This window comes from Bolinopsis microptera, chromosome 3, assembly GCF_026151205.1.
Source record: "Bolinopsis microptera isolate Bmic1 chromosome 3, MBARI_Bmic_1.0, whole genome shotgun sequence".
Taxonomy (NCBI): domain Eukaryota; kingdom Metazoa; phylum Ctenophora; class Tentaculata; order Lobata; family Bolinopsidae; genus Bolinopsis; species Bolinopsis microptera.
The window spans coordinates 17,207,347-17,235,113 of NC_087074.1; the positions used below are offsets into that span (position 1 = coordinate 17,207,347).

The window sequence follows — 27,767 nt, forward strand, 5'->3', positions numbered from 1 at the left end:
TAATTGCGGGCCCACTCTAACAGAGCAATGCACAGTCAACACATACGGTCATACGTATAATGTTCCAGATTATATTGGTATTTATCAATAGCAGTATCAAGTTACATTTTTAGGATTGGTATTCTCAGTCAGTGAGACATTAAAGGACGACTGATTTGGTGGTTCAGCGGTTACTGGTCAGCTAAATAAACTGCAGCACAGATAAACCTCTTGAGCTATGATATTATGGCAGTTAGGATATATCGTACATATCAACTTGAGGATAAAAATGAGGAACAGTAGTCAAAGGAAAAGTAAAACTTTTTCAAATTAGGATACAACATGTTGCAATTTGTTTGAGAGATGAACCCAGTCTAAAGATAATGAAATGCGGCCAGTTTTAAATGAACCTCTTATGTAGAGGCCAAAGTCCTAATCTAAATCTTAGATAAGAACTCGTCTTAAAATCAGACACAACTGTTAAAACCGGTTGTTCAAACAGCAAAGAATCAGGACAATAAGTCTAATAATATGACAATCTGAAGTTCTGAGGTACAATTACAAATCAGGTACAATTACAAATCATGGCTATATAATTACAGCGAGAGCCGGATGAGAAAGAGGTTAATTTTAGATTGTGAAACCCAGCAGATAGCTGTAGTGATGGTATTTAACCGTCATGATTAGCCGGACAGTTTAACAATGATCATTTAGAGAGGTGACCTGGTGGGATCTTATTATGTTTCTACAGAAGTTCCTGTAACCTTCCTACGTCATAAACACCGTGCTAATTCGTAAGGAGACGGTCATATCTTTAGATCGAGTTTTGATTAGGACCCGGCACAGGAATAAATTGATTTTGTCTGATAGAAACCTATCAGTGCGAGTGAAGTTCAGATCTAAATTGATGTTATTTCTGTAAATGTTCCTGTTTTCATTTCATACATGAAATGAAATCAGCATATTTGTCAGGTTATTGTCATATTATCTCCAGAGGGAATCTTGGTTTATGATTAGTACCAGGCGCAGGAATTTAGGAATTTGTTAAATTGATTTATCTGTTTGACACCATGCCGTGCCAGTGTAACAGCACGTGTAACAGTACCTGATTCCAGTAGAGAATATTAATTAACGAATCACACTCAACACTCTATCCTACACTCTGATAAATTTTTAAACGTACCATGAGTAGTCCCACAGTTATATATAATGCACGTCCTCCAGTAACACTGAAGTCAAAACGTGAAATATCAAAGTCAAACATAGAAGTCAAACAAATAAATTAATAAACGTATGTTGAAGAAAGTCTTGCACAAATGATTTAAGAATCAACAATTGTCAGAGTCAATCATCAGTAACTACTGTCTACTAAAAGTAAATGATTTATTAAGAAAGATAAAATTAAAGCTCTTAAGTTTATAATGGTCCCAACTTTACTATGTTAAGTAGATCACTAGGTATTCTACAGTCACAGTTAAGCAATTAATAGGCAATTAATAGCAATTAGTAGGCAATGAACCAACTAGATATTGTGATGATTAACTAAATCTGGCTCGTTTTAAGAGGTTACACAGGTCAGACTTAATTACAAGAGTAGTACAAAGTTTAGCCCTTACAATTATAGTATTATCGACCAAAACTAAACACCGAACATTTAATTGAATATCCTCAATTATGTTAATGTCGACTATCTACTTACTCAAACAGTCTCACAAGATTAAATTTACAGACGAATCAGATCATAATTTAACAAATGGCCCCTCACAATTTGCCAATCAAATTTTTTCATAAAAACGTTGAATTAAACGAAATATAAAAGTTCAGGAGAAAAATTAATCATAACATCTAATTATGAGATATAAAAGGAGCAATGGACTGACAGGATGGTAGTTAGAGGTACAGTAACGAGACAGAGACTGCCTCAATTCTCAATAAAATGAGCAGTGCTGCTGAACTTAAATTAAGAGACTGATGGGATAAAATTGTAGATGTAGTCACAGATTGGACAGGTAGGTTACCAGTTCCATTAAAATTAGAAATGTGGTGAATGCATGTAAAATCGCTACACAAGGAAGCAGTAGTCGAACAGACAGCCACAAAAGAGTATTCCTGATTACAATAAACGGTATAACCTGTTAAGAGAAACGTAGATTGGTGTGATTAGCTTCCTAGACATTAAGGTCTAGGTGTTGTCCCAGGGGTCAACATACGGCCGGCTCTAGACTGTATTTCCTGCAAGAGTTGGTAGCCACCTCTTTTAATAAGAGGTCAGTTAATTGTACACACATCCTGAACTGCTGAATAGTCAAGAGTTCATTATATTGTTAATCTGAGTGCAATGTTGGAGGGAGAGCTAGAGGGTTTGAAAATTACGTCATCAATAGTTTGGACTTGATAATAGCCACTGGTATTTAGCAAAGAATGTAAAAAATAATGGAATGTTAGAAGAATGTTGTTGCTGGAAACAAAAAAGAGACTTCAATAATATCTTAATCTGACTGATTTCGGTAAATTCTATAAAATTATTAGGTTGAGACATATCTAAAAATATGTCTGTATAACCAGACAAAATTGTAAAATAAAAGCTGCTCAGTTCTTTTCCTTTCCTTACAGCAGAGGCCCAACTTGGGGAAAGGTTATAATCTCTCTATGAGAGTGCCAAGACTCCTACAATTGGTAGTTCTTCTTGGTCAGAAACATTCAAACCATACTGTTCAGCAGATATTCAATGGTGCTGGGTAAGTCATGAAAGCGGTGATTTGATACCTCCTCAGCAAAATGAGAAACTAAGGGCCCATTCTGGCACAGACTATATATGAGACCCTATATTATGAGGGTCACTGCCCACTGAGATATTGATTGAAGCCGACCAGCATTGAACTTGAACCCCCTTCAATCTCCTTTCAAGTCTCTAAAGTATCCACAGATCCACTCATGGTTCTTAAATTATGTGGTAAACCATTTCAAAAAGTGACAGTATTCAAGGAGCCCAACCCAGTCCGTGGACCAGTCCTCAGACTAATATGGTCTTATAATACCTTCCTGGAATTATATCTACTAAAACTCGTGGACACTGAGAGCTGATAATTTGCAGATATATCCCGCAAGGGAAGCGAAGGTATTATCAGCATAGACACAGACTTGCTGGCGGCAAGTTTCAAAACAAATAACACTGGCGTTCTATATATTACACACTATATTGTATCATGCGCACGTTACATTACATCCCTTCCAATCGGAACCGGAATGTATTATAAAATATAATATCTTCGCTGTTTCGTGCCCGCGCGTTCCCTCCAGCAAGCTGGCGGGAATTATTGCACTCAGAAGCGAAGGTATTATAGTATTATAACATAAGACATATTAGTTACATAATTGAAACAATTACTTCCCCTATTTTGGGCAAAATATGTGTGGTGATGATGAAGATTTTTCTCAATACAAAGTGTATAAAACTTATCTGAGTGACTGCGATAAAAGAATTTAAGAAAATCAATAATATTAATCTAACAACAATAGAGATTAAGATCAGATGGAACAAAATGCAGCCACCTAAATTGTTTGTGAGCCCACAAGCATTCTCTCCATTCTCTGGCGGTTGACACTTGACTTGATTGGTTCTTTGGCAAGAGCTGGGAAATTTGATCATTACAAATACCGTGCTGTAGATATTCAAGGCATGTGGACTAAGTGGATCGAGAATAATTGACTTGAAAGTGAGTGTTAATGTTGAGAATTCTCAAGATGATGATAGTGATTGGTAAGGTGGATAAAGTCCCATAGATGAGGTAGTATAACGAGTAGAAGACGATGGAACTTGGAAGGAAGTGACAGGGAGATGAGTAGGGAGTAGGGAGAGCACTGTATTAAATCAGATATTTATGAAAGCTCCCTGATGGCAAGTTGTGCACGACAGTGCAGCGAAAAGCAGTGATGCTGTCATTTAAAAAAAAGCTAAGTGATTATACTGAATAATAGAAACGGTGAATTCAGCAAATAGCAACTTCGAAATAATTTAGAATATGAACTCATTAAATATTTCAAAATGGCCACAACCCCTTTTAATAATTTTGTTTCTCTAATTCAGTTGAATTTTACATCTTTAACAGTGTGACCGTAGAGGATCCATGACAACAAATTCAGTATCAAGCAATCACGATATATCATGGCGACGATAAATAGTAGGTTGAATGTAGATCTGACTTTTGAGGGATGAAGCAAATGAAAGGATCAAATTACACATCGAAACAATAGCGCTCGATTTTCATACTACTGACTACGGTGTAAATTAGAAAAAATATGCGCGGCGTACTTTACATTTTAATTGAATTCTAAAATAATTTTTGGTCATAACTTTATTAAATACATTTAAGTTATTTATTTTTTTAATCATGAAGCATTTTTTCTATAAATATACATAATGACAATTGACAGTAGCACCAAACCTGAAGCAAATGCCAAAAAGGGTACAAATTTTGAACACTTTTTTTAAATTTTTTGACCAACAAAATTCTTAAATATAGCTATTATGTATTATATTAATTTTAATATCATTAAATTTGTACATAGTTAGTTTTATTGTTTATTATCATGAATTCACTGTCATGAAAATGTTCCTATATGCCAACAAAAGCAACTTGCTAAAAATATTTGAAAACATGGTTTTTTTGGCAAAACTCATTTTTTTTAAAACTTTTACTTAAACAAGGAAACTTAATTAAACCATTTCACATTTTAAAAAAGCTATTTTCAATGAACTCTACGGTCAAAAATACGCAATAAAATAGTAGAATTAAAAATTTATTTGTAGTCTCTATTGAAGGTTTATAATCTATCAAAACTTACCTGAGGACCCCAGGCTATTATGTTCATTAACATATGAATAAAGATTTGGCGGAATGACAGGCTGAGCGCGGCCCAGTAAATCAAAACGCGCGCCGAGTTGGACTCGTCGAAATGACAGTTTGTGGCCGTCTGGCCGAGCAAATATTTTACGAGTATCACCCGTTTATTGTAGGCTTACAACCTCCCTGTAAATGTACTGTACTTTGCAAATGCAAAGTTCAAACATAAAACCATGCTTGATGCGGTCGAAATTTATTAAGATAAGTACTTTTTTAATCATTATTAGCTACAATTATGAATGACTTAAAATTTTAATTTTTTATTGCTTGGTTCAGTGAATTATTCCACTTTTATGCTATTACTAGGTAAACACTTATGCTTTTGGGTTAACACGGAAATCATAATTACCAGAAACATTTGTAGCGCTATGCGCTACTGGGCCGCGCCTCGACGAGATGCGAAGGATTGACAATGGAGCCAATTCTTTAAACTGGCTTACTTATACTACTTAAAGGGTGTTTATAAATTTTATTTTGTTTTACTATTTTTATATAGGGTAATTGTTATATTATGTGTATATTGTTTGAATAATTTTTCCTAATTGACATCGTGAATCAACAGAAACATTTGCTTCGTTGTTAGATGAATGTCAAAAAAGATCTCTGCAGTTGTCTGATTATTAGTTGTTCATAAGTTTTAAACATTTTTGCGTTTTGAGATATTATATTGATGCCAACAAGAATAGAAATGGTTTCGATGTTTTTGATATGAAGAAGGTTTTGTATTTTATAGAATTTTATCAAGCTAATCACATCTTGTTCCTTTTTAACATAACAAAGGAAAACCAGCCGATTGAAGATCCTGATACTCTATACAAGGTCGGTAAAAATTATGTTAATTTGTGTCCACAGGTTTTGAATAAAAAATATGATATTGATAGTTATTGTAAATATTGATTATTCACAAATTGTTTGTAACGTATCATTGATAACATATTTAACAATGTGTTGTAAATTTTCCCTTGACAGACGACAACATTTCTTGAACGATGCATCCATTCAGTGGTGTAGCGACCATTGTAATTGTGTTCATTAGGTGTATTATGGCTGGGATTTGTAACAATTAATCTATCATTTTAACAACAATATTATTTAAGGAGGTGTTAGAATATGCTGAAATTTTTGGACCAGTATGCACACTTAATCTTAAAATTGACAAGGTAAGTTTTTGATAAAATTTAAATTTGATTGCCATTACAATTAATAATAATATCATAATAAATGTAAGTAAACATCTGATAATAAACTTCAAGTCTGAACCAGTATAGCCCAAGATGCTCTATTAACAAATAAAAAGAACTTGCAGGTTCATGGTCCTTTAAACGTGCATACTTACAACATAGTCCATACCGATCTAGCTATAATTCTACGACACAAATTTTATCAATTAAATAATATCAACATGATCGGAAATATGTAAGGGGAATTTATTTTCAATTCTTTTACTGCTGGCTGCAACTTATATCAATGGCTTCCAAATTGGTGATTTTACTTCGGTGGCGTATCGTTGCCTATTGCCCCCTCCCTCCCCCGCTAAAAAAGCGCCCCCCCCCCCCCCCCCCTATTGGCACCCCCTCACATCTTAAGTAGAACGTAAAATTGGACAGATTAGGTGATTTTAGAGGGTCACGGTAAAAGCTCTAAAAAGTATGTTTCTTGATAAAAACGCGCAGTTTTGCTAGTACCCTTCGTTATGCCACTGCTTTACTTATTATTCCAACACATACAACTTTTTAAAATCTATATCAACGACTTGTCATCTCTCCTGAAATCTATTGGTGATTATCCTATTCTAGCTGACGTCCTAATATCACATCTGCTCTGGGCTGACGATCTTGTCCTACTTGCCCAAAGTCCCAAGGCCTTGCAAAACAATATAAACATCCTATTCGACTTCTGTAACTCTATGGGCCTTGAAGTAAACATTAAAAAAACCAAAATTGTCATATTCTGCCCTCCTAAAAGAAAACAATCCTATGAAACATTCATTTTGGGAGGCCAGCCCATCCAACACACCGAAAAATACTGCTATCTTGTAGGGACTACCGGTGGGTGATGAATAATTGAGAATCCAACAGGATCTTGTTCTCTTCATTGTGCTGATTCCGGGAAGCATTCGTTTTACGCTCTAATCCTATTAAAAATCGAGATATCGGTCATTGAAAAATGAGTAATTATAGGCCTGTCAATGATTGCAGCCCAATTAAGAGCTGATCAGTTGCAGCTACTTGAGCCATATAAGGGATAACTGAAGTCACGTGACCGCCAATCCTATCACGTGACCTTGATTCGTAAATCCTTGGTCACGTGATCACATTCGTAACGTGTCGAATGCTGACTAGGATATCTCGTGACGTCACCAGAGCTCAAGCTTCCTGACCAGGCCTTATATGGAATAATATAGTGTATCACGTGTAATTTGATCCAATTAAGAGGAGTTGCGCAATTATCGCAGCATCTCGATCTGGTACCCAGCAGGCAGCTGGGCCAGAGATTTTAAAGATAAAATAGAAGGATTTTTTGTTAAGGTAAATCGAAGCGAAAATCATGTAACCCTATGTTTTTGATGACGCTGAACACGATAAAACTGGTTATAATGTTCATACTTCAGGGGAAATTGCTTTAAAATGCAATTGAATGTCATATCATCAATTTATTATGAGCTGAGCAGCTTATCGGTTGGTTATACTGCATACTGCAGCATCTCTGCGAATCCTTATAATTGTAAACAACGAAGCCTGTACTTCTCAGGTTGTGTGCGTGGTTATGCTGTTATGAGACTTGAAATTAAGACCTCTTTTGAAAAATTGTTATACTAATAATCAACATCGATAATTTATTAATGTTAATGTGCGTAAATTGATCACGACTGTACTTGGTACAGCAGGCTGCAGATCACCAGGTGGAAGCTGTTAAATTAGTCACGAATAAACTCAATATCATAAAATATAAAATGAGGCAGAATGCAGAAGGACAATCAATCTTTTTTTCTTTAATTCAACTGCAGCTTGTTGAATTTCCTCTTTTTGCTGGCTCCTGGGTTTTTGAGCCGTTCGTCTGACACCACAATATGATGCCCGGCTTTCATATCCTCATCGGCGCATCTCAACTTTGCGTCCGTCATCAGTGCAACTGCTCTTTCAACAGCCTGCTGATGGCAGGGATATGGAGTCACCAAGGGTGTCTCAAGGTACTTATCGAACTGCTCAGGATCTGATGGGTGCGTCCTTATAATCGATGGTATGGTCACGGCAGCCCACTCGATCTCTCCTGAAATATAAAATGCTAACCTTTAAATAAAATAAGATTTGATGTTTAATACTATCCGTATTAAGTTTTAAGCTAATTGCCTCGATCAATTCAAAGTTTTGAAACCAGATACGTATCTCAATAAATGTATCAAATATCAATGGCCGATGTCACCTTTTCGAGAACTATTTATAGCAGAGACGGTTTAAATAATTGTTACGCAGTAGATTTAATTTCAAATGAACTTACTGCACCCAGTTTTAAAACAGAGACCAAATAAATGATACGGTTTGAAAGACTTAGTCTTTCTCACCGGATCTTTATCCTCGATGTCAGTGTTGTAAATAACAAGGTCAAGGTAAGATTTAGCATTTCTGTTAATCTCTGGCTTGCAAAATATCCGCGGTTTTCCATTAGGGCGTACTGGCCGGTTCATGCCCTTCTGCTCTAGCTCTATGAGCTGAATGCAGAGAGCTACGCCCTTTTCTCGAAAAGCTCTATCAGCGTCACCTTGAGTGTGTCTGAGAAAGATTTCACTGTACAGTTACATATAAGCGTCTAACTAGCACTTACTTGTTCAAGTTGGAAGATGAAAAGAACTCAGTTCGGCTGTAAACTTCAAGGGAGCTGAAATGGGCGACCATTTTTTCTGCAGCTAGCGATATTTGTTCCATTACGTGCAATGGTCGTTCTTCTTTGTGAAACATAAAAAACCGAAGAACATCCTTGTTCGACGGCGGTTGGCTTGGAAGGGTAGTTATAGTTCCGTTTATGTACTCAGACAACTTCATTGTTAAATCAAGAAAGCTTTTTTAGAAATGATCACTCCATATTATAATCCAAGTTTTCTCTAAGACCGCCCACGTGCAAATTGAGACAACTGTCAACATTTCATTTAGGGTTGCCATGGTTAACTGTGCGATTACTACGCAATTGCACGCTCATTTTAATTTGCTGTAATGTTGCCAAATAATGAGTGCCCACGTGTAAATTGCGCGAAAAATAAGAATTTGCAATAAGCAACGGCTTTGTTGTTATATTATTTGTAGATATCTGACTCTGTATTTGTTAAACTGAAACTTTATCAAATATTCGGAAAAATAATTCCTTCGTCTTTTCAACCTGAGATCTGTCCCATAACAGCATAAGTATAACCACACACACAACCTGAGAAGTACAGGCTTCGTTGTTTACAATTATAAGGATTCGCAGAGATGCTGCAGTATGCAGTATAACCAACCGATAAGCTGCTCAGCTCATAATAAATTGATGACATGCAATTGCATTTAAAGCAATTTGCCCTGAAGTATGAACATTATAACCAGTTTTATCGTGTTCAGCGTCATCAAAAACATAGGGTTACATGATTTTCGCTTCGATTTACCTTAACAAAAAATCCTTCTATTTTATCTTTAAAATCTCTGGCTCAGCTGCCTGCTGGGTACCAGATCGAGATGCTGCGATAATTGCGCAACTCCTCTTAATTGGATCAAATTACACGTGATACACTATATTATTCCATATAAGGCCTGGTCAGGAAGCTTGAGCTCTGGTGACGTCACGAGATATCCTAGTCAGCATTCGACACGTTACGAATGTGATCACGCGACCAAGGATTTACGAATCAAGGTCACGTGATAGGATTGGCGGTCACGTGACTTCAGTTATCCCTTATATGGCTCAAGTAGCTGCAACTGATCAGCTCTTAATTGGGCTGCAATCATTGACAGGCCTATAATTACTCATTTTTCAATGACCGATATCTCGATTTTTAATAGGATTAGAGCGTAAAACGAATGCTTCCCGGAATCAGCACAATGAAGAGAACAAGATCCTGTTGGATTCTCAATTATTCATCACCCACCGGTAGTCCCTACTATCTTGGCATTATATTCCACAGAAATGGATCTTTTACAGCAGCAAATACTGAACTGAGGGCCAAGGCTCTCCGTGCTCTCTATGGCCTCAAAGGCAATATCGTCAAGGATGCCCTCTCTCACCGTTCCCTAAACATTCTATTTGACTCTCTAATAAAACCGATACTGCTCTATGGCTGCCAAATCTTATGTCCTCACTCAAAAACCATGAGATACCTCTCCAAAACAGATAGCAAAGCCAACCCCCAGCATACTCTCAGGTACATCTCACAAGACCACTATGAAAGATTCCACCTTAAGTTTATCAAGTGGTCCTTGTCTGTCCATTCAAAAGCATCAAATATAGGCTGCTGGGGCGAAAGTGGGCGCCACCCCCTCTTCTTTCAAGCCTGCAAACTTGCAATAGATTTCTACAGTCGCCTTGAAAGCACTGAAAATGAACTTCTCTCCGCTGCATTTCACGAGCAGATTATGCTGGGCCTTCCTTGGTACACCAGCATCTCTAATCTTCTCACCAAATATAACTTCCCCACTCATCCTCTTCAAAATCCAAGCTCTCTACCCAAATCAGTCACAACATGAGGGACGAATTTGTGGATACTTGGAAATCTGCCAAGGCATCCTCACCTAAATTAGAATTCTACAATCAAATTAAACATGATTTTGAACCAGAAACATACTTAGGAGTGGTTAAGATCCCCGATGCTCGGAAAAGCTTAACAAGGTTTCGTATTAGCTGCCACAATCTTTACATTGAGAGGGGCCGTTACGAAACCCCCCTAGTACCAAGAGAACATCGATGGTGCACTTTTTGCTTTTTCAGCAAGGGGCTTAAGCCTATTGAGGACGAAATTCATGTTCTAACTGACTGTTTACTCTGCTCCTCAGTTAGAGAAAAATTTAACTTCCATCCCAAAAATATTACTGACCTAGCCGGTTTGCTATCCGATAAAACACTAGACCCTACAAAATTTACTGCCACAGCAAGAGCAATCCACTCAATTCTCTCTGTGAACGAAAATTTTACAGCCTACTATAAGAGCCCAGATTTCCACTCAAATACTGGCCAATGCATAATGCTATAGGACCTCAAAAATAGTATTATAAGACATTTCTATTTTATCCCTACACATTTGTAAATAACTAGAATTGTGTAACCTTAAATTATTTCAGAATTATAACTATTGTGAATTCAATAAAATAATTATCACTTTTGTATCCTTGTATCCTTGTATCCTTGTATCCTTGTATCCTTGTATCCTTGTATCCTTGTATCCTACAACATGGATGTCATCCCATAAACAGTTGATAAAAGTTGTATGAGGAATTGAGGAAGCAAGTTGATAATTTTCAAAAAATTGTGTTTGGGACTTTTAAATGTTTTTTATTAGGTCAAAGTATCTGGTAGATCTTACGTAACCAGCATGATGTTGTTGGCACCAAATTTAATCCGTTTCTAATGATAATTTTAATTCATTTCAGAACCAAAAGCCTTATTATATTTTAAAGTACTTCTCACATGAGAGCTGTGATGATGCAATTTCTAATTTGGCAGTGGCTCTCAACAGTTCTGGTATCCGCTGCAACTTAAAACCTATCAAAAGTGGTAATGGAATCCACAACAATTCTCCCCTTCTACTTCACCAGTGCAGCAACTTACTGAATAACTTTGTGGGATTTTCAAACTGGTCTCTTGTTGTAGCTGGAAGGGATGTTGTTGTAACTCCTGATATCACTGTTTCTATTTCAGGTATTTCAGATGACTGTGTACTTTCTAAATATTATGATCTTTACTTTAGCACAACACGTTTACATTACTCTTCCCCCAAACACTGCGGTAAATCAGGGTTTTACTGTAGTAGTTCAATTTGCAGAAATTTGATGTAACACCCAATTAATGTTTGATAATGTGTTTCAACTGAACTAATCTATTTCAGTTGAGATAAACATCCCTCAATTTGACATCACTGCCACTGGCTTTGGAAAATACAGCTGTGGAGAAGCTCAGTTATCCTTAAAATCGAAAGGAACGAAACTGTCAGTTGCCAATAAGATGGCATATGCTCGCGCATGTTCAGATGCATTCTCAACTCTTGCAGTTGTTATATTACCCTCTGGGAAGTGTTACGTCGCTCATATTGATACCACTGAAAATATACATCTGGACTTCGAGGTAAAACAGATCAAGAAAGATGCTGTAGCATCGATCCCATTTTTGATCTGAGTTTCAATACCTTGTAAAGTTTTCCGCTGTTGAAAATTCAGCCGTGGTAGGATTAATTAAAGATATCAATTGTATCAGGTATCTGTACTTTGCAATCCTTTATCAGTTACAGTACTTCCAATCAGGTTAACGAGGTTGACGAAACAGCAGATTTAGATATGTCGGAAATGCTTGACCTATTACTTTCACAGCCCGGGGATGATTGAATTACTGGTATATACTGTATATATTGTACGGACAACGGTAAGTTGTCTGAGTTAGCAACCCCCTAGTTTGTTGGGCAACTGCTCTCTCAATCATCAAAAATACCGGGCTAGAACTCCCTCCACCCCCCTCCACCCCCCTCCACCCCCTCTTACCTTCACACTCGAAATGTGCCCAAATTAACATTGCTCAGAATACGCACCATTTAGTAGCTGGATGGGTCGTACGATAATTTTCTCAGCTCGCTACTGAATATGTACCTGGTCAACGTAATATTAACTATATATTTTCTTCGCTGAATAATGTGAATATTAATATCTAACTCTGACATTTACACTGAGTTATAATCTGTATTCGAATATTAAGTCTTTTCACAGAATCGTTATTGACACTTAACATATTTTTTCTTTGGATTATTTTGAAGTTCGTAATTTGAATAAATTTTGTACGGTGAACTTTCCTCTAGTTTTTTGTAGATTGTTGTTGTTAATAGCGTAGATCGTGATGATGAAATGTAATTAAGTTGTATTAAGTAATTAAGTTGTATCAAATACCCTAATATAATGTTTTTCTGTAATCGTGATTTTCATGGCGAGTTTAAAATGTAGTTTAAATGCGGTTCAAATTGAGTACAGTAATACCCCGATTTACCGCGGAGTTTGGGAGAAAGGAAAATCGGGGTTTTCCTGTATGCGGATTAGAAAAAGATTGTCTGTCATATAAACGAATAACAAAACCCCTTTTTTAGCTATGAGCTCCAAGTTTTCCATCAGACTGTCCAAACTTTCAGACAAAGAAGATCTGATAGAACTAGTGAATGAAGTGTTTGAAAAGTGTGAGCGACATCTCTGGCTGGAGCCCCACCAGCGCCTCTCAGAGGAACGGTTCAACTCTCACCACAACAACAGGGAACTGATAGTTGCTGAAATACCTGATGTTATTGTGGGATGTGTGGTAATGTCTACGGCTGCAGATGGTGTTAAAAAGTTCTCCATGTTAGTGATCAGGCCAGAGTATAGACGGTTAGGAGTGGGGAGGATGTTGGTTGATTTTGTGATAGAGTCTGCGAGAAGGGAGGGGTGTAAGTGTGTCAGGGTGGAGTCTATGTATACTTCTAATCAGCCTGACCCTTGGAAACAGATTATAATCAAGTGGTACAAAAGTCTTGGGTTTCAATTTGTTAGAAATGCGGACTTTGCTGATCATTACCCAAATTTCGTTGAAAATCTAGCTGTTGAGATAACGTTTTCTATTTTTGAAAAATCACTCTTGTAAATAATAAGTGTTAATTATACAGATTCCTTTCCTGTAATTGAGTAAAATTTTGGTCGAAAAGATTATGTTAATAAATATAACTTATGCAGATTGCAGTGACTAGTTTTATAATACTTTTTTATAATAATGTTTTTTAAAAAGAATTATGTGTACGTAATGTAATTCAGTTTATTGAAGTTGAACTTTTTTGCGCGATTATAAACATTCACATCCTTTTCAAGTTGATCTTTATAATATTAAAATCCGTTTACATGTGCAGGAATTAGATGAACTTGATGGACAAGGTTCGCATCAGACCGAGTAAGCTGACAGATAGAGACACTCTGATGAAGATGGTTAATGAAGTATACGAACAGTGTGAAGGGCACATCTGGATAGCACACCACCAGCGACTAACTGAGGAACGTTTCACAAGTTACCATAGCAACAAACAACTGTTAATTGCTGAGACACGTGACACTTCAATAGTTGGGTGTGTTGGTATGTCTGATTGCGAGGGTAATGGAAGAGAATTGTCCATGTTGGTGGTGAAGCCGGATTGTCGTGGTCAGGGGATAGGACTACAGTTGGTAGAACATGTGATCAGTACTGCTAGGGGTGAACAATGTGAGTACGTCCGGTTAGAGCTGTTGTATCCTTCACATCAACCTGACCCTTGGAAACAGAAGCTTAGAAAATGGTACGAGAGCATTGGGTTTCGGTTTGCTAGGAATGAAGATTTTAAACTACATTTTCCTGACGCAATACCTGATTTAGTTCAAGAAATCACATTTTCTGTCTTTGAAAAACCGTTAATTGAATAAAATAGAAGTTTTCCGTTTATTTGTAACTTAATGTTTTTTAAATTTATTTATTCATGTTATCTGATCTCCCGGTTGACTAGTTATTGTTATTCTTTCGGCCCATTGCTCTCATCTAAAATGTTGTCCTCTATTTTATTAGATTAGACATTATTCGAACAGGAAATTCATACAATAATTTAATAAATCTTGAAGTTCTCAAGTCTCAACATGCGATTTATCATTATGGCATATATAATACTATGATTTATTGATGTAGTATTGACTGACTATAAACATTAACTTATGTTTTGTTAAAACATGTTTTGTTATGAACTTGTCTTCTCAAACTTTGTGGAACACGACCGATGGTCCCACAAATACAACTCAGCATGAAAAGTGGGACGTGTTTGTAACGCGCCAGGGCTAAAATTCAAATAAACTCCGTGCGCATACCACGTGGCCACGCTTGAATTGAAATAATATTTATTAAAAGGACTGAATTCAGAATTGCTCGCCCAAAATATAAAATTATTGTTAATACATAAGGCCTTACTAGCTGGGCCGCGCTCAGCCTGTCATTCCGCCGAATCTCTATTCTATATGTTTATGAACATGATAGCCTGAGGTCCGGCCCAGGTAAATAAGGCCCTGTGGGTATGAAAGTAATCTGTCTCAATGTATTTTTCTCGAAGAACAATGTCTCGTATTCGTAACTGAACAAAAACAACAACGTAAGGGTTAGCATATGCTTTAGTTAGGGATTGGTTAGGGTTTACTGGGCGGCGCTCAGCCTGTCATTCCGCCGAATCTTTATTTGTTTACGAATTCATAATAGCCTGGGGACCCCAAGTAAGGTTAGGGTTGGAGTTTTGAATAATCCTTCAGAGTTCAGGGCCATCTCTAAAACGTGATAGTCTAAACGTCGAGTGCAGCGTGATTAATCGGCTTTTACATTTTAGTTTTACTATAAATTCGCTCGCCTTAAAATTATCACGTGACTTTAGTTTTCATGGTTTTGCAGCCGAACAAAACGGTTTTACTGTTTACATAAACCCTAACCCCGAAGCTATCCACAACCCTAACCACAACCAAAGCCCTAAACAATAGAATTCGTGTTTAAGTCTTTAAGTTTAACTAGCCTGTCACGTGACAAAAACAGTTTTTTTCCATTATACTCTCGATCCAGGGAAGCATTCAGCATTGTTATTTGTTACCCTACGGCCTACGTCATGGGGGGTGATTCGGAATCAGCGTCTAAAAATACACTGATTTAGGTCTCTTTTATACCCTCAGGGCATTTTCACAAGAACTTTTTAAAAATTGAGGCGAGCGATGGGTGGGAGCGATTTAGTGGGAGCGTAACTAATCATCATCCACCTTGAATAGGAGGATCATAACGGACTTTAACTTATCTTTCAAGTTTCTCAGGACCCAAGCCACCATCGTCTTGGCGTTTTAAAGCAATTATGTTGATGTGAAATTGTTCAGGGTATTATAGAAAGAAAATAAATCTTTAAACATTTTAAAACTTGAAAATTATATGAAATTAAAAACAAGCAGATACTAAACCATGCAAATCTGGCACTGAATCATGTTTTATAAATGAAAAGCAATTGCATTGTTAACGGGTGATACCCATACAATTGTATTGCGGACAGCAAACCCACTGGACTGTTCATTGCATTTTTGGCAGATATTATAGGTCAAAATAGGTCATTTAGAAATTATCATAAATGTTGTAGCGCGATGCACTACTGGGTCGCGCGCGCATCAAATAATGCTTCTCGCAACCACAGCAGATCGGCGAGATGCGAAGGATTGACATCGTCAATCAATCATAAATGTGGAACTTCAAACTTGCCATCGTCGCCAGCTGAACTTGCTCTCAGAGGGAATGGGGTTATAATTATAGTAGTTCATGGAAATTACAAATGCTAATGGGAGAAAATGGTAGGACTCTTACAGATACAGGCGTTCCCCCCCTCCCCTCTTAATTGACTATTAAAACATTTGACTCAGATCTACACCTTACTTTTAACATCTTGCTCATTTAAATTACCCTGACTTTCTCTTTTTAATCTCTTAGTTTTAGTCTTCCTCGCCCCTCTCATTATTGAGTTGTGCCGCTCAAGTGCAACCACCTCTGCAAATGTCTCTCTCCGGTCGATGTTCATGTAACCCTCAATCACACCGCACATCTCGGAGGAGGCGGCGGATCTGCTGTAACGGTCACAAAGTGTGCTGAACAACTTGTCACGTTCCGTCTGTCCCTCCAGGTTGCCGGTTGTGATCCGCTTCAGAATGTGTTGTCTCTCTATTTCTGATCTGTACCATATCGTTACCGGAATCAGGAAAAAGTGGAACGGAAAGAGGAAAGGTTGCCCGTTTCTATATTCCTGAAATTGAAATTAATTATTCTGCAGGATAGTACATTGCGAATGAACGCACTTTTGGTAGATATATAGAACGTCTTTGAGTTGAAGTTGTTTGACTTAACGAAGCATCCTTCATACGGCTTGGACGTATTTATTTAGTTGTTTACACACAAGAATATAATCCCGGACACATTTCACAGTATGACATGAAAAGTTGTTATTAGACAACCAGGGTGCAATTTTGAGTTGAACTTATTTCACGCGATTCCCTCTAAAACGAAAAAAAACTATAAAAAGGAACTTAATTGTATTTAAAAAGCGTATTTTTTCCGTTCACCCTTTTGAAAAAAGGCAATAGTGAAAGGTTACGAATGGACGTTTTTGCAGAAAAACGTGGATTTTGGAGATAGCGGTAGGCAGGTCTGAATATGTTGTCATCTGTCCTTCCGTCCGTTACCATGACAACCAGCGCGCAGTGCAGCGCGCAAGGATTGCTTGCGGAGATGTGATGTATAGATAGCCTGTGGTCAATGAATGCGCGGCGCGACTGTGTTTCAATGTATATAACGGTGTAATGTATAGTATTAGGTTATATGCGGGCCAAGCCCGATTTGTACTTGGCATGCGTAGTATAGTGTACTGACGTGTATCAATATTATTATTATGAAGTGAGCTGATTGGAGCTTATATTTATAGTTATACTTATAGTGAACGGAAATCTAGCGTCCGCCAAAACGAAACAACGGGCGCAATTCTTGTTAAGTGTAAAATAAAGGTATTAACAATGGTTTTAATCTCAAACCTTGAGAAGTTCGCTTCTGGCATATTTCCACTCAATGTCACAGTTTCCCTGGATTCTTTCGAAGGTATTGTTGAGAAGGGCTATTAACATGTTCAGCATGAGAACCACTGCTAAGATGATGTACAGGAGGAGAATAATGTACACCACGTAGGTTGAAGTGCTGTCGTTTCCCACTTCTATCTCCTGTGAGGGTGAGTTTTAGAAAGATTGAAAGTAAAGTCAGATAGTTTGGAGGTTAGGCACTCACTTTAAGCTTAGTAACACTAACAGTTTAAAACAACGATTGTAAAATTTTAACGGAATTATAGTTTTAAACTCTGAAGAAAATACTTACTGGTACTTCTAGTAAACCAAATGTTGACCAAATGACATTCATCAAACAAGTCCAGAAGTCTTTGAAGAATTTTGGGATGGTCTTTGACTTGACATCTGCTCCGTCCAGTACATTATTATTCACCAAATCAGTAATGGTTTCATTGTGTGTTCTCACTGTGCTAACTATAGAGTGAACAGCTATAGCAGTACCCAGCACACATGTCAGCAGCACGATCAGCACAAATTTGAAAACATCAGCAATCAGGGCTCTCAGGGCGATCAGGAGGGGACCTAAACCAGGGAAGAACTCCATAAAGTTCAACCATCGCAGAATAATGAGAAATTCTGTAATGGCATACAAGTAGGTAATGTTCAGGATGTCTTGATGCAGATTTTCCAGCTTAATCAAACTTAAACTGTCGTCAGGGTTATCATATGTGGCCCACACAATGATTCTGTATACAGCAGCAGCTGCGATCATGGCACAGGAGAATATCTCTAGAACGTTCCACATGTTTGGCAGGTACCTCCAAAGTCCCTGCTGCCACATCTGATCAAACTCTATTAAGAGTCTGGAAACAGTGCAGCACCATAACACGAACTCCACGTCGAGAGGGACGTGAGAGTTCTTAGGACTCACACAAGTGGCGATAAGTAGTGCCAACAGTAACACATAGTTCATTATATCGGTCACAAAGCACATGAACGGAATGGAGAGCAGTTTCATGTGTTGTGCCACGCTGGACTCCATTGGCGATACTTTAACATGTTGCTCGAACACTAGGAACTTGAGCAGATACCACGGAAGTAGTATAGGACTCAGAAAAAATTTGGCCGCTATTCTTACCTTACCGAATGTCATTTTATAAGCCACTTTGCCGTACCAATCCTCAATTATGATCTGCTGGCTAAAAGGATGTCCGACAAACCGTTTCTTTCCTTCGTCAATCGCTTTTCTGAGCAGCCCATGTGATCTCTCCAGCACCTCCCTGGCTTCCCACATCCTGTCACAATGATCCAACATTTTGTAGGCGAACACGTCAGCATCCCGGATCAGCAACTCAAACTCCATTCTAAACTCATCCCTGATGTTAACTATGGCCTCTATACTCTTGCTAACATCGAATGCGGCTCTGAAGGGGTCCCTACACTTCAAGTAAACATCGTTAGAAAGCAGGTATGTCAATGACTTCACGCTGAATCCTGACTCGAATCCCGCGACATCAACAGATCAGTTTCCTTCTGATACCTCAGATAAGAGGTGAGCTTGATAACAGCCGCGTTGAGGTTAGCTCCTGCGTTGAGGAGAGCGTCTATAGAGTCCCTGTCTCCTCTAACAGCAGCGATACTGAGGGGGCTATCTCGCTCCGTGTTGGTCACGTTCGGATCACCCCCGTATACCAGGATCATATCTACCATCCTGTAACTGACTTTAGCAGCAGCAATTAGTGGCGTGTCTCCATCATTGTTTTCTGTATTCGCTACATTCAATCTAGTGTAGTGCAATGGGGAGCAACCTATTTTAGGGACAATATCCACTTTGTGGCCTCTTTCTGATAATATCTTCTCAACTCCATCATAGTCTTTCGCCGCAATCATCTCAAAAATCTGAGTCGTCTTTTGGCTCAGGTCCTCAAGGCTTGGGAAAACCTCGTGATTTTTGTGCAGCGTTGATAGTTCGTTGTTATCATAGTTGAATTGCTTGTCTCCTGAGTTAACTGGGGACAAGGAGATTGTGGGAGAAGTAACATCCGGACGGTATTTGAAATTGATAATGATTGTCGGATGTGTCTGTCCCATCTCTTGTCTTCATCGATCTTATTGCTTGGATCATCATCTAAGGGTAAGGATATTGAGACAGTTGGGGAAAGGGCCACTGTATCTAAGGTAGCTTCACCGTTCATATTGCATCTTCGCACTCTCAACCTAAGAAACAAACATTTGTTTACAATACCAACTTCGAAAGTACAAAGTAAGTAAGGCGAGAAAATCCCTAACTTTGACTATTTTCTGTCCGAAATTTCAGATGAAGTTTCGAGATACAAAGCATTTTTAACATAAAGTGACAATTTGAGTTTGACAAAATCATTAATGTCCACTGTTTGGCCACCAGGCATTGAAGTTTAGAATTAAGTTATTCAGATTATAAATTGGCATGGGAAAGCTACTGGTGAGAAATCGAAAATAGCTTCAGGAGCCAAGAAAAGGCCGGTAATAATTTGAACTTTATCTGGAAAACTTGCTGGCGGTAAAGTATGAGCAGAATGTGTGGTATCGTGCTGGTTAACATTAAGTAAATATTAGGTTTGTAACTAACTGACGGCTCTAAAAGCTGCAGCAGTTAACATGAGACACGTCACGATATAAAACAAGCCTGTACATTTTTATATAGGCTTTTATACGCTTCTATTCCAAAAATTGAATCCGAATGCAACATTTAAATCAGACAAACGGTTTAAAATGAAGAATCCAAACTTAAAACTGCGCCAGAGATTACAATCCTAGAAAAATGAAGTTTGTTGGTGTGGTTTACAAGTGTAGTGCAGGGTATGCTGTTCTGATCCATTGAATATTGATACGAAAATAATGCTCAGATCGGCCCTCGCAGTCTCATTTCAGCGTTTGCCTTATAAGTTCAAATGCGTTCGACACCCGTATACCTTAAAAAATATTCTTTTATTTCTCTTTCAGAAGATACGCAAGAAGTGATGCGCATTGCACAACGAACAAAATTGTCCAAACTCTGCGGCGTTCGAACCTCAAATCAAGACTTTAAGTGTCTTACAAATCAAGACACTTAAACTTAAAGTAAGTTACATCAGATTTAAAACATCATCGCCATAACGAATGTGAAGACTTTAATGTAACCAAGGTAACTTATGAAGCTAAGCTAATTGCGCTATAACATTACACTGCAAGTGCAGTATCGTTGGTTATAATATTAGTAATAATTAGTAATAATATTAGTTATAATAACGGCACCTCAATCTAAATTCCGATTACGCTCAGTGATCGTTATGCTCACAACATTCAAACTTGTGCAATAAGATTTGCTTGTCAATATTAGCAAACATGTCGCTCATAAGTTGTGGCTTGATTTAAAACTCGGTTGATCTCATCACAGCTTGAATGGAAGTAATTGTTGCTTTAATGCGTGGCGTGAAATACACGGTCATTCATGTTAGGAGAGCTTTTACAAAGTCCAGTGATAAAATTGCAATATTGTTCAGGTTACCCCAAACAAAGACTAGTTTAAATGTGAATCGGTCACGAGGGCGTAGGACACGAGGGCAGAGGTCACGAGGGCGAAGGACCCAAGGGCGGAAGTTTCTAAAAGGTTGGACACGAGGGCGATAATCTATCACATGACACAAGGGCGGAAGTTTCCTAAAACGATCACATGACTCATTTTATCATGGAAATATACAATTTGCGATAATTCAAATAAATAACTCCGAATAAGATTTACCAACAACACTGTTGTGACAAAGCTGTAAAAATTAAAGTCACTAAAAAATAGATGAATTATGAACACAAATATTTCCGACCTACTGAGTTTCCACTTTCCAGGCTACTAAACGAATGCCGTAAAAAGACACTGAAGGACATACCATTACTATTACACAAGGCCTGATGGCCAGCTTACTTCCGGCTGATATGTCCGGTTCATTGTTGCAGGAGATTGGACAAATTCTCCGGACCACGGCAACAAAAGAATTAAAAGTTTGCTCACATGCCGAGCTCCAGGTATTATGAAGAAGAAAATTATCAGATCCAGCGAACTATTCGACGGGGGGGGGGGGGGGGGACAATGGATATTTTTTTGTGAAACTTGATTTCGAGATAGCAGTTGACCAACAAACTAGGACCAGTGACCAAACTTTTGAGGGGGTCCCGGACCCTAACCGCCAAACGGTGCCCGCGGGGCAGCCACACCCATATTTGGTCCAAATTAGGCCCAATTTAGCCAAATACCCTGAACATGCCCAAAACCCAGATTTTAGGTGCTCTTCTTGTAGCTAGTGGTCTCCTGAACTCGTATATGAAATTTCATCAAGATTGGACAAAAAATGACTGAGTTATGGGCCAAAAACCATATGCCCATATTTGGGCATACGCACCAAATTTGGTAGATTTCGTCCCATAAATTGAGCAAATATCAATATTTTTGAATGAAACTTACTTTATAAGAAAGGTAAGCCTAAACTACATATTAGCTGTAAGTTATAGCTTTATATTTGTTTAAATGTGGATACTAAGGCGAAAAAACCACAAAAAATGAACTAAATTGCCCGTATCTTGGTTCGCGATATTCGCGGAATTGATCTCATTAAAATTGTAACAACTCAATCAGTTTTCAAAATTTTTGCATGAAATTTTCGGAATCGACTCGAAATCGCATTTCCACCTTATTTTGAGAACAGATTTTTGATTTAGGCCTCCAAAAAAATTTGCCGGCCAAATTCTGAATTTTTCCGGGAAAATTTTGGAATTTGGCCGCCAAATTTTTTTGGAGGCCTAAATCAAAAATCTGTTCTCAAAATAAGGTGGAAATGCGATTTTGAGTCGATTCCAAAAATTTCATGCAAAAATTTTGAAAACTGATTGAGTTGTTACAATTTTAATGAGATCAATTCCGCGAATATCGCGAACCAAGATACGGGCAATTTAGTTCATTTTTTGTGGTTTTTTCGCCTTAGTATCCACATTTAAACAAATACAAAGCTATAACTTACAGAGAATATGTAGTTTAGGCTTGCCTTTCTTATAAAGTAAGTTTCATTCAAAAATATTGATATTTGCCCAATTTATGGGACGAAATCTACCAAATTTGGTGCGTATGCCCAAATATGGGCATATGGTTTTTGGCCCATAACTCAGTCATTTTTTGTCCAATCTTGATGAAATTTCATATACGAGTTCAGGAGACCACTAGCTACAAGTAGAGCACCTAAAATCTGGGTTTTGGGCATGTTCAGGGTATTTGGCTAAATTGGGCCTAATTTGGACCAAATATGGGCGTGGCTGCCCCGCGGGCACCGTTTGGCGGTTGGGGTCCGGGACCCCCTCAAAAGTTCGGTCACTGGTCCTAGTTTGTTGGTCAACTGCTATCTCGAAATCAACTTTCACAAAAAAATATCCATTGTCCCCCCCCCCCTTAAGACACAAAAGTTTTATCGTCTAAAACTAAAAATGTACAGTGAACTGAAATTGGAATTTGTTGGCTGAAAGCCTCACAACTCTTGGGCAACTGAGCAAAGAACAATTTAATATGTCAGCTTTATATTTATATCGGTCTATTGAAATTTAAGTTAAAAGAACGGAAAAAACACCATATTTGGTCAGTTGAAGCTACGTTTTCTTCTTTATCTCTCCAATAAGTGCATTGTAGAAAAAGAGAGAGGATCCACAATTTGTATTGACTACGATATAATTGTGCGATTGTCTTTTCAACCAAACATTTACACGTTATCCTACTTGCAGGTATTATTCCTTTGTCCTACCGAGATCAGACTAAAACAGGTACAGTGGTCAGCGAATAGTGATCGGTGAGAAAGATTTGTAAATTATCGAACACAGCATTAAAGGATAGGTGGGAGTTATGGTGTTAAATGTACCCGAAACCAGAACTAATACAATAATACTTTAGCACGAGCTTACAATAGGAGAAATAGGGATCCATCACAATTATTATACAGGAGTAGGACTACGCCAAGCAACAAGGCAAGTGGCAACAGCTGTGTTGGACCACGCAAAGGTTTGAAAAGCTGTGTTTAAGTTATGATTGGTATTTTCAATGTTAACATATACTTATATATATAGCCGATCCTACCATTTAGGCCTTATGACTATGAGCGTAATAAGTTATAATAACCTGTAGTCTGTACATTCTATAACTTAAAGAATGCGGAATGAGTAAGTGGCTAATATTATGGAAATATTACTACTTAAATCAGTGTTACTGTTGATGTGGACAATGTAATTGTAAAGGTAAAATCGTGGGAGCACGGTGCTTTCGATGATACAGACTGGCCGCTGTGATCTTGACTTCTGAACACATTTGTGCATATATTGCAGTACGGTAAAGTGATGAGAGGAATGCCGAAGGGGCAAGTGCTGGTTGATATTGTGCCTTTCATCAACTAGAGAAGCAACAAACGGATTGGGGACAGGCGTGAGGCGAGCAACCGCCTGTTATGAGTTAATGAAAGAACAGCTTATTATATATTATAGACATAGTTATAGGGAACGAATAGCATTATAGTCTGTGAATAAATTCATCACAAAGGTAAAAGGTTTCCCTACAGAAATGTGTTGTAGATAGCCCAATGAACCACAAAGAAAACTTTGTTACGAATTTATTTACAGATGATCCCATAATATATATAAATTACTATTCTTAACTGTAACAGTCACGTGATCTACCAACCGTGGGGCACGCTGTAATGCGCGCGCTTGATTGGATGATTATAAATCTAATCGCGGATCTATTTTTACTGTTTTTTTCCCGTTATAATTATGTAGTTCCATTTCACACACGGTACTTCGACGTACACTCAAGCAAGTCATAACTCGAAAGTTACCTTTTCTCACGATTAAATGCTTTATGAGTGGAACCTTATTATTGATGATTAGTCTTTTGAATAAATTGAATATTACGCGAACAACAACTCGATATTATTTAAGTTGTAATGGACAGTTGTATCACTTTGATATCGATGTTTTCATCGCAAATGAACACGTCGACTGAACACGTGAATCTCTCATGTTACCTGTAAGTTGAATTAAGGCCTTGCAACTTTTAATTCTCGTAATTTAATCGAGTCGTTGATGAAAGTCTCGACTCTCAAGGTCAACAAATGTGGAACAACTTCTCTACTCTCTCATGGGACCTGTTAAAACGAGGTGACTTGTCGGAGGTTCAATTATTTCTGTACGAGTGTAATAATGAATAATGGTATTCAAACTGACCGGAAGTCAATTATATATGTTATATGAAAAGGACTAAATATTTCAAATTCAAATTTAAAACAACTTCACAAAATAATGAACGACAGATGAATAGGTAATGAACCAAGGCAGCTTGGTAATGGTCTGTAAGTGCAACCAGACTCATACACAGTCCACATAGTATCTCACAGGATCATACAGTACGGTACAAATACTAACTCTTATCAGTGCGAACTAACTACACTAATCTATATTGAGTCTGCCAAGGCTTCACTTAGTTATAGTTAACACTATACCCTAATCTCCAGCTCCATATGGTATCTTACAACCCGACAAAACACAAAGGACACTGGTGTATCAAAATACCTTAGCACTATTATCTGCCAGTATAAGATATACAGTTACAATAAAAGGAATGTTGATCGTATCAAGGGATTCCTAAGGAATTGGAAGATTTTGCTTCCTATAAAGTGTACGTTATTTCTAAGTAGGATGTTTACATGATATAAGCTAGAATGTAAGCTGATACTCAGGGTGGCTGTAATTGGAATACTCTCATATGGCCGGAGGTGTTTATACATCTTCATTTACTTGCAATAAGCGCAAACACGCGGTCTACGGAAATAAGCACATGATTGCAAGACAGAATTAGATGCACTTAGCAAAAAGTCGGACTAAAGTTATCAAGTTTAGATAAGAGACTCTGCGAACCTGCATTCCTATGTGGCCGGATATTATTTCTGTATAAACTATAACTAAAAGGAACTCATTAATGCCACACGAACAAAAATGCTGCAATTCAGTGTTAGCCTCATGGAGACTATTCTTTATCATAATTAACTGGGACGACTAACGGAGCTGGTTGATGTTTAACAGCTCTCGGTAATTGGAAGTTCTGATAGCTCGGTCAGATTGTCCGGGAATTGGTTGATATTAATAATTAATATCGGATATCTATTAAATTCATGAGGAATATTATGTGTTTAACATGACCAATAATAGATTACTAGTTTAGGCTAATGAATATGTGTTCGGAAGGGGGAGGGGGGGTTGATATTCATTTTCTGTTCATTAAATCAAATGTGCATGAGTGATAACGATAATAGGTCGGAACAATAAGTGAGAATATAATTTGAAACGCCATTTACCTATGTTAATATAAATTAATGTACCTATATTAAGTTAATATAAAATAATTCAACAAGTAAAATGTGGACAAAATGCCTGTTGCCTGATAAATTAGTTCCAATTCAATAACAAAACATAACCGACGTTTGCAATTTGGAGCAATTTTTTGTGAAATTTCCTCATGAGGTACAAATGGGTACACTCAGGATTACACCAAGTTCACATTCCTTTAGGTAGAGGCGTGAGAAAAAGTATATGAAGTGGGGAGTCCTGGGCGTGAGCAGGATCGAATGTAGGAAGTGGGGAGGCCTGGGCGTGAGAAGAAGTATATGAAGTGGGGAGGCCTGGGTGTGAGCAGGAGTGTATGAAGTGGGGAGGCCTGGGCGTGAGCAGGAGTGTAGGAAGTGGGGAGGCCTGGGCGTGAGAAGAAGTATATGAAGTGGGGAGGCCTGGGTGTGAGCAGGAGTGTATGAAGTGGGGAGGCCTGGGCGTGAGCAGGAGTGTATGAAGTGGGGAGGCCTGGGCGTGAGAAGAAGTATATGAAGTGGGGAGGCCTGGGCGTGAGCAGGAGTGTATGAAGTGGGGAGGCCTGGGCGTGAGAAGGAGTGTATGAAGTGGGGAGGCCTGGGCGTGAGCAGGAGTGTATGAAGTGGGGAGGCCTGGGCGTGAGCAGGAGTGTAGTAAGGGTACCGCGACAATTGACCCCCCGACAATTGACCCCCGATGTAATTACACTGGGGTCAATTGATCGGTAGGGTGGATGGTTTTTTAATCGTATTTATGGAATTGTTACCGTTGTAAAACTTACATTATGACAGTTCAGATGGCGAAAGTTTTATCGAAAATGGACCTGTCATTGTTCTGGAAATAACAATAATAAACAATAATATCTATGACCAATTTAACCATATTAAGAAATGTGGTCGGTGATCCAGTATTGAGCATATGTGCAACTGTGTGAGTTCAGTATTCTAATTGCCCCCTTCAAGCAGCTAAGGTGCGTCTTACTAGCAGTCATGTGACCGAGATCACGTGATAACACCTTTAACTAACTTATTGCCCTGAGGATCAATTGGTACAATGTGTATTGAGGTAAATTGGTCGGGGTATGTTTTATTATATAATATCAGTATTTACACTGAAACATTCAATAGCTTTCCTTAGCTGTTGGAACAGTGAAAGACCAAAATATTAGATGTTAACCCTGAGCAAATTGTAGCTTGTAGTTGTACATTTAATATAATCAATAATACTACATACTACCTTGTCGGACTTTATTTAAACGGACTTTAGTTCATAGTTGGATGCTAGAAGCCCAAGTTTACAGTTTACACTGCACAGAATACTCTATAGTAACACGGTACACTGCACAGAATACTCTATAGTAACACGGTACACTGCACAGAATACTCTATAGTAACACGGTACACTGCACAGAATACTCTATAGAAACACGGTACACTGCACAGAATACTCTATAGTAACACGGTACACTGCACAGAATACTCTATAGTAACACGGTACATTGCACAGAATACTCTATAGTAACACGGTACACTGCACAGAATACTCTATAGTAACACGGTACACTGCACAGAATACTCTATAGTAACACGGTACACTGCACAGAATACTCTATAGAAACACGGTACACTGCACAGAATACTCTATAGTAACACGGTACACTGCACAGAATACTCTA

At 38.0% G+C, this 27,767-nt stretch overlaps 4 protein-coding genes across 4 annotated transcripts in view; 2 read left to right on the top strand and 2 right to left on the bottom strand.

Annotated features, from left to right (window-relative positions):
* The window catches only part of LOC134812705 (POU domain, class 2, transcription factor 2-like), a 1,142,226-nt gene that overhangs the window by 980,563 nt on the left and 133,896 nt on the right, over positions 1–27,767 (top strand). The window lies entirely within an intron of this gene.
* On the top strand, positions 5,553–13,036 carry LOC134813419 (uncharacterized). The gene is made up of 5 exons (XM_063821177.1): positions 5,553–5,702; positions 5,981–6,043; positions 11,492–11,759; positions 11,947–12,182; positions 12,359–13,036. The coding sequence occupies exons 1-5, from the start codon at positions 5,592–5,594 to the stop codon at positions 12,437–12,439; spliced, it is 759 nt and encodes a 252-aa protein (XP_063677247.1). The 5' UTR covers positions 5,553–5,591; the 3' UTR covers positions 12,440–13,036.
* Positions 16,009–19,914, bottom strand: LOC134812435 (short transient receptor potential channel 4-like). Its single transcript, XM_063819857.1, has 3 exons — positions 18,006–19,914; positions 17,672–17,854; positions 16,009–16,890 (listed from the first exon to the last, which is right to left on the bottom strand). Exons 1-3 carry the CDS (start codon positions 19,056–19,058, stop codon positions 16,516–16,518), a joined length of 1,611 nt encoding a protein of 536 aa, XP_063675927.1. The 5' UTR covers positions 19,059–19,914; the 3' UTR covers positions 16,009–16,515.
* On the bottom strand, positions 19,178–19,585 carry LOC134813252 (ankyrin repeat and SOCS box protein 8-like). Its single transcript, XM_063820940.1, has one exon. The coding sequence runs from the start codon at positions 19,583–19,585 to the stop codon at positions 19,178–19,180; it is 408 nt and encodes a 135-aa protein (XP_063677010.1).

Bases quoted from the DNA above. Each gene is read 5' to 3' on its own strand.
- LOC134813419 (XM_063821177.1), top strand. From the start codon at position 5,592: ATGAAGAAGGTTTTGTATTTTATAGAATTTTATCAAGCTAATCACATC. The intron at 5,703-5,980 runs GTCGGTAAAAAT...ATATTATTTAAG, and splicing joins ATCCTGATACTCTATACAAG to GAGGTGTTAGAATATGCTGA. The intron at 11,760-11,946 runs GTATTTCAGATG...AATCTATTTCAG, and splicing joins TATCACTGTTTCTATTTCAG to TTGAGATAAACATCCCTCAA.
- LOC134812435 (XM_063819857.1), bottom strand. From the start codon at position 19,058: ATGGAGTTTGAGTTGCTGATCCGGGATGCTGACGTGTTCGCCTACAAA. The intron at 17,855-18,005 runs GTAAGTATTTTC...TCACCCTCACAG, and splicing joins TTGGTTTACTAGAAGTACCA to GAGATAGAAGTGGGAAACGA. The intron at 16,891-17,671 runs GTTTGAGATTAA...TTTCAATTTCAG, and splicing joins CCAGAAGCGAACTTCTCAAG to GAATATAGAAACGGGCAACC.
- LOC134813252 (XM_063820940.1), bottom strand. From the start codon at position 19,585: ATGATTGCGGCGAAAGACTATGATGGAGTTGAGAAGATATTATCAGAA.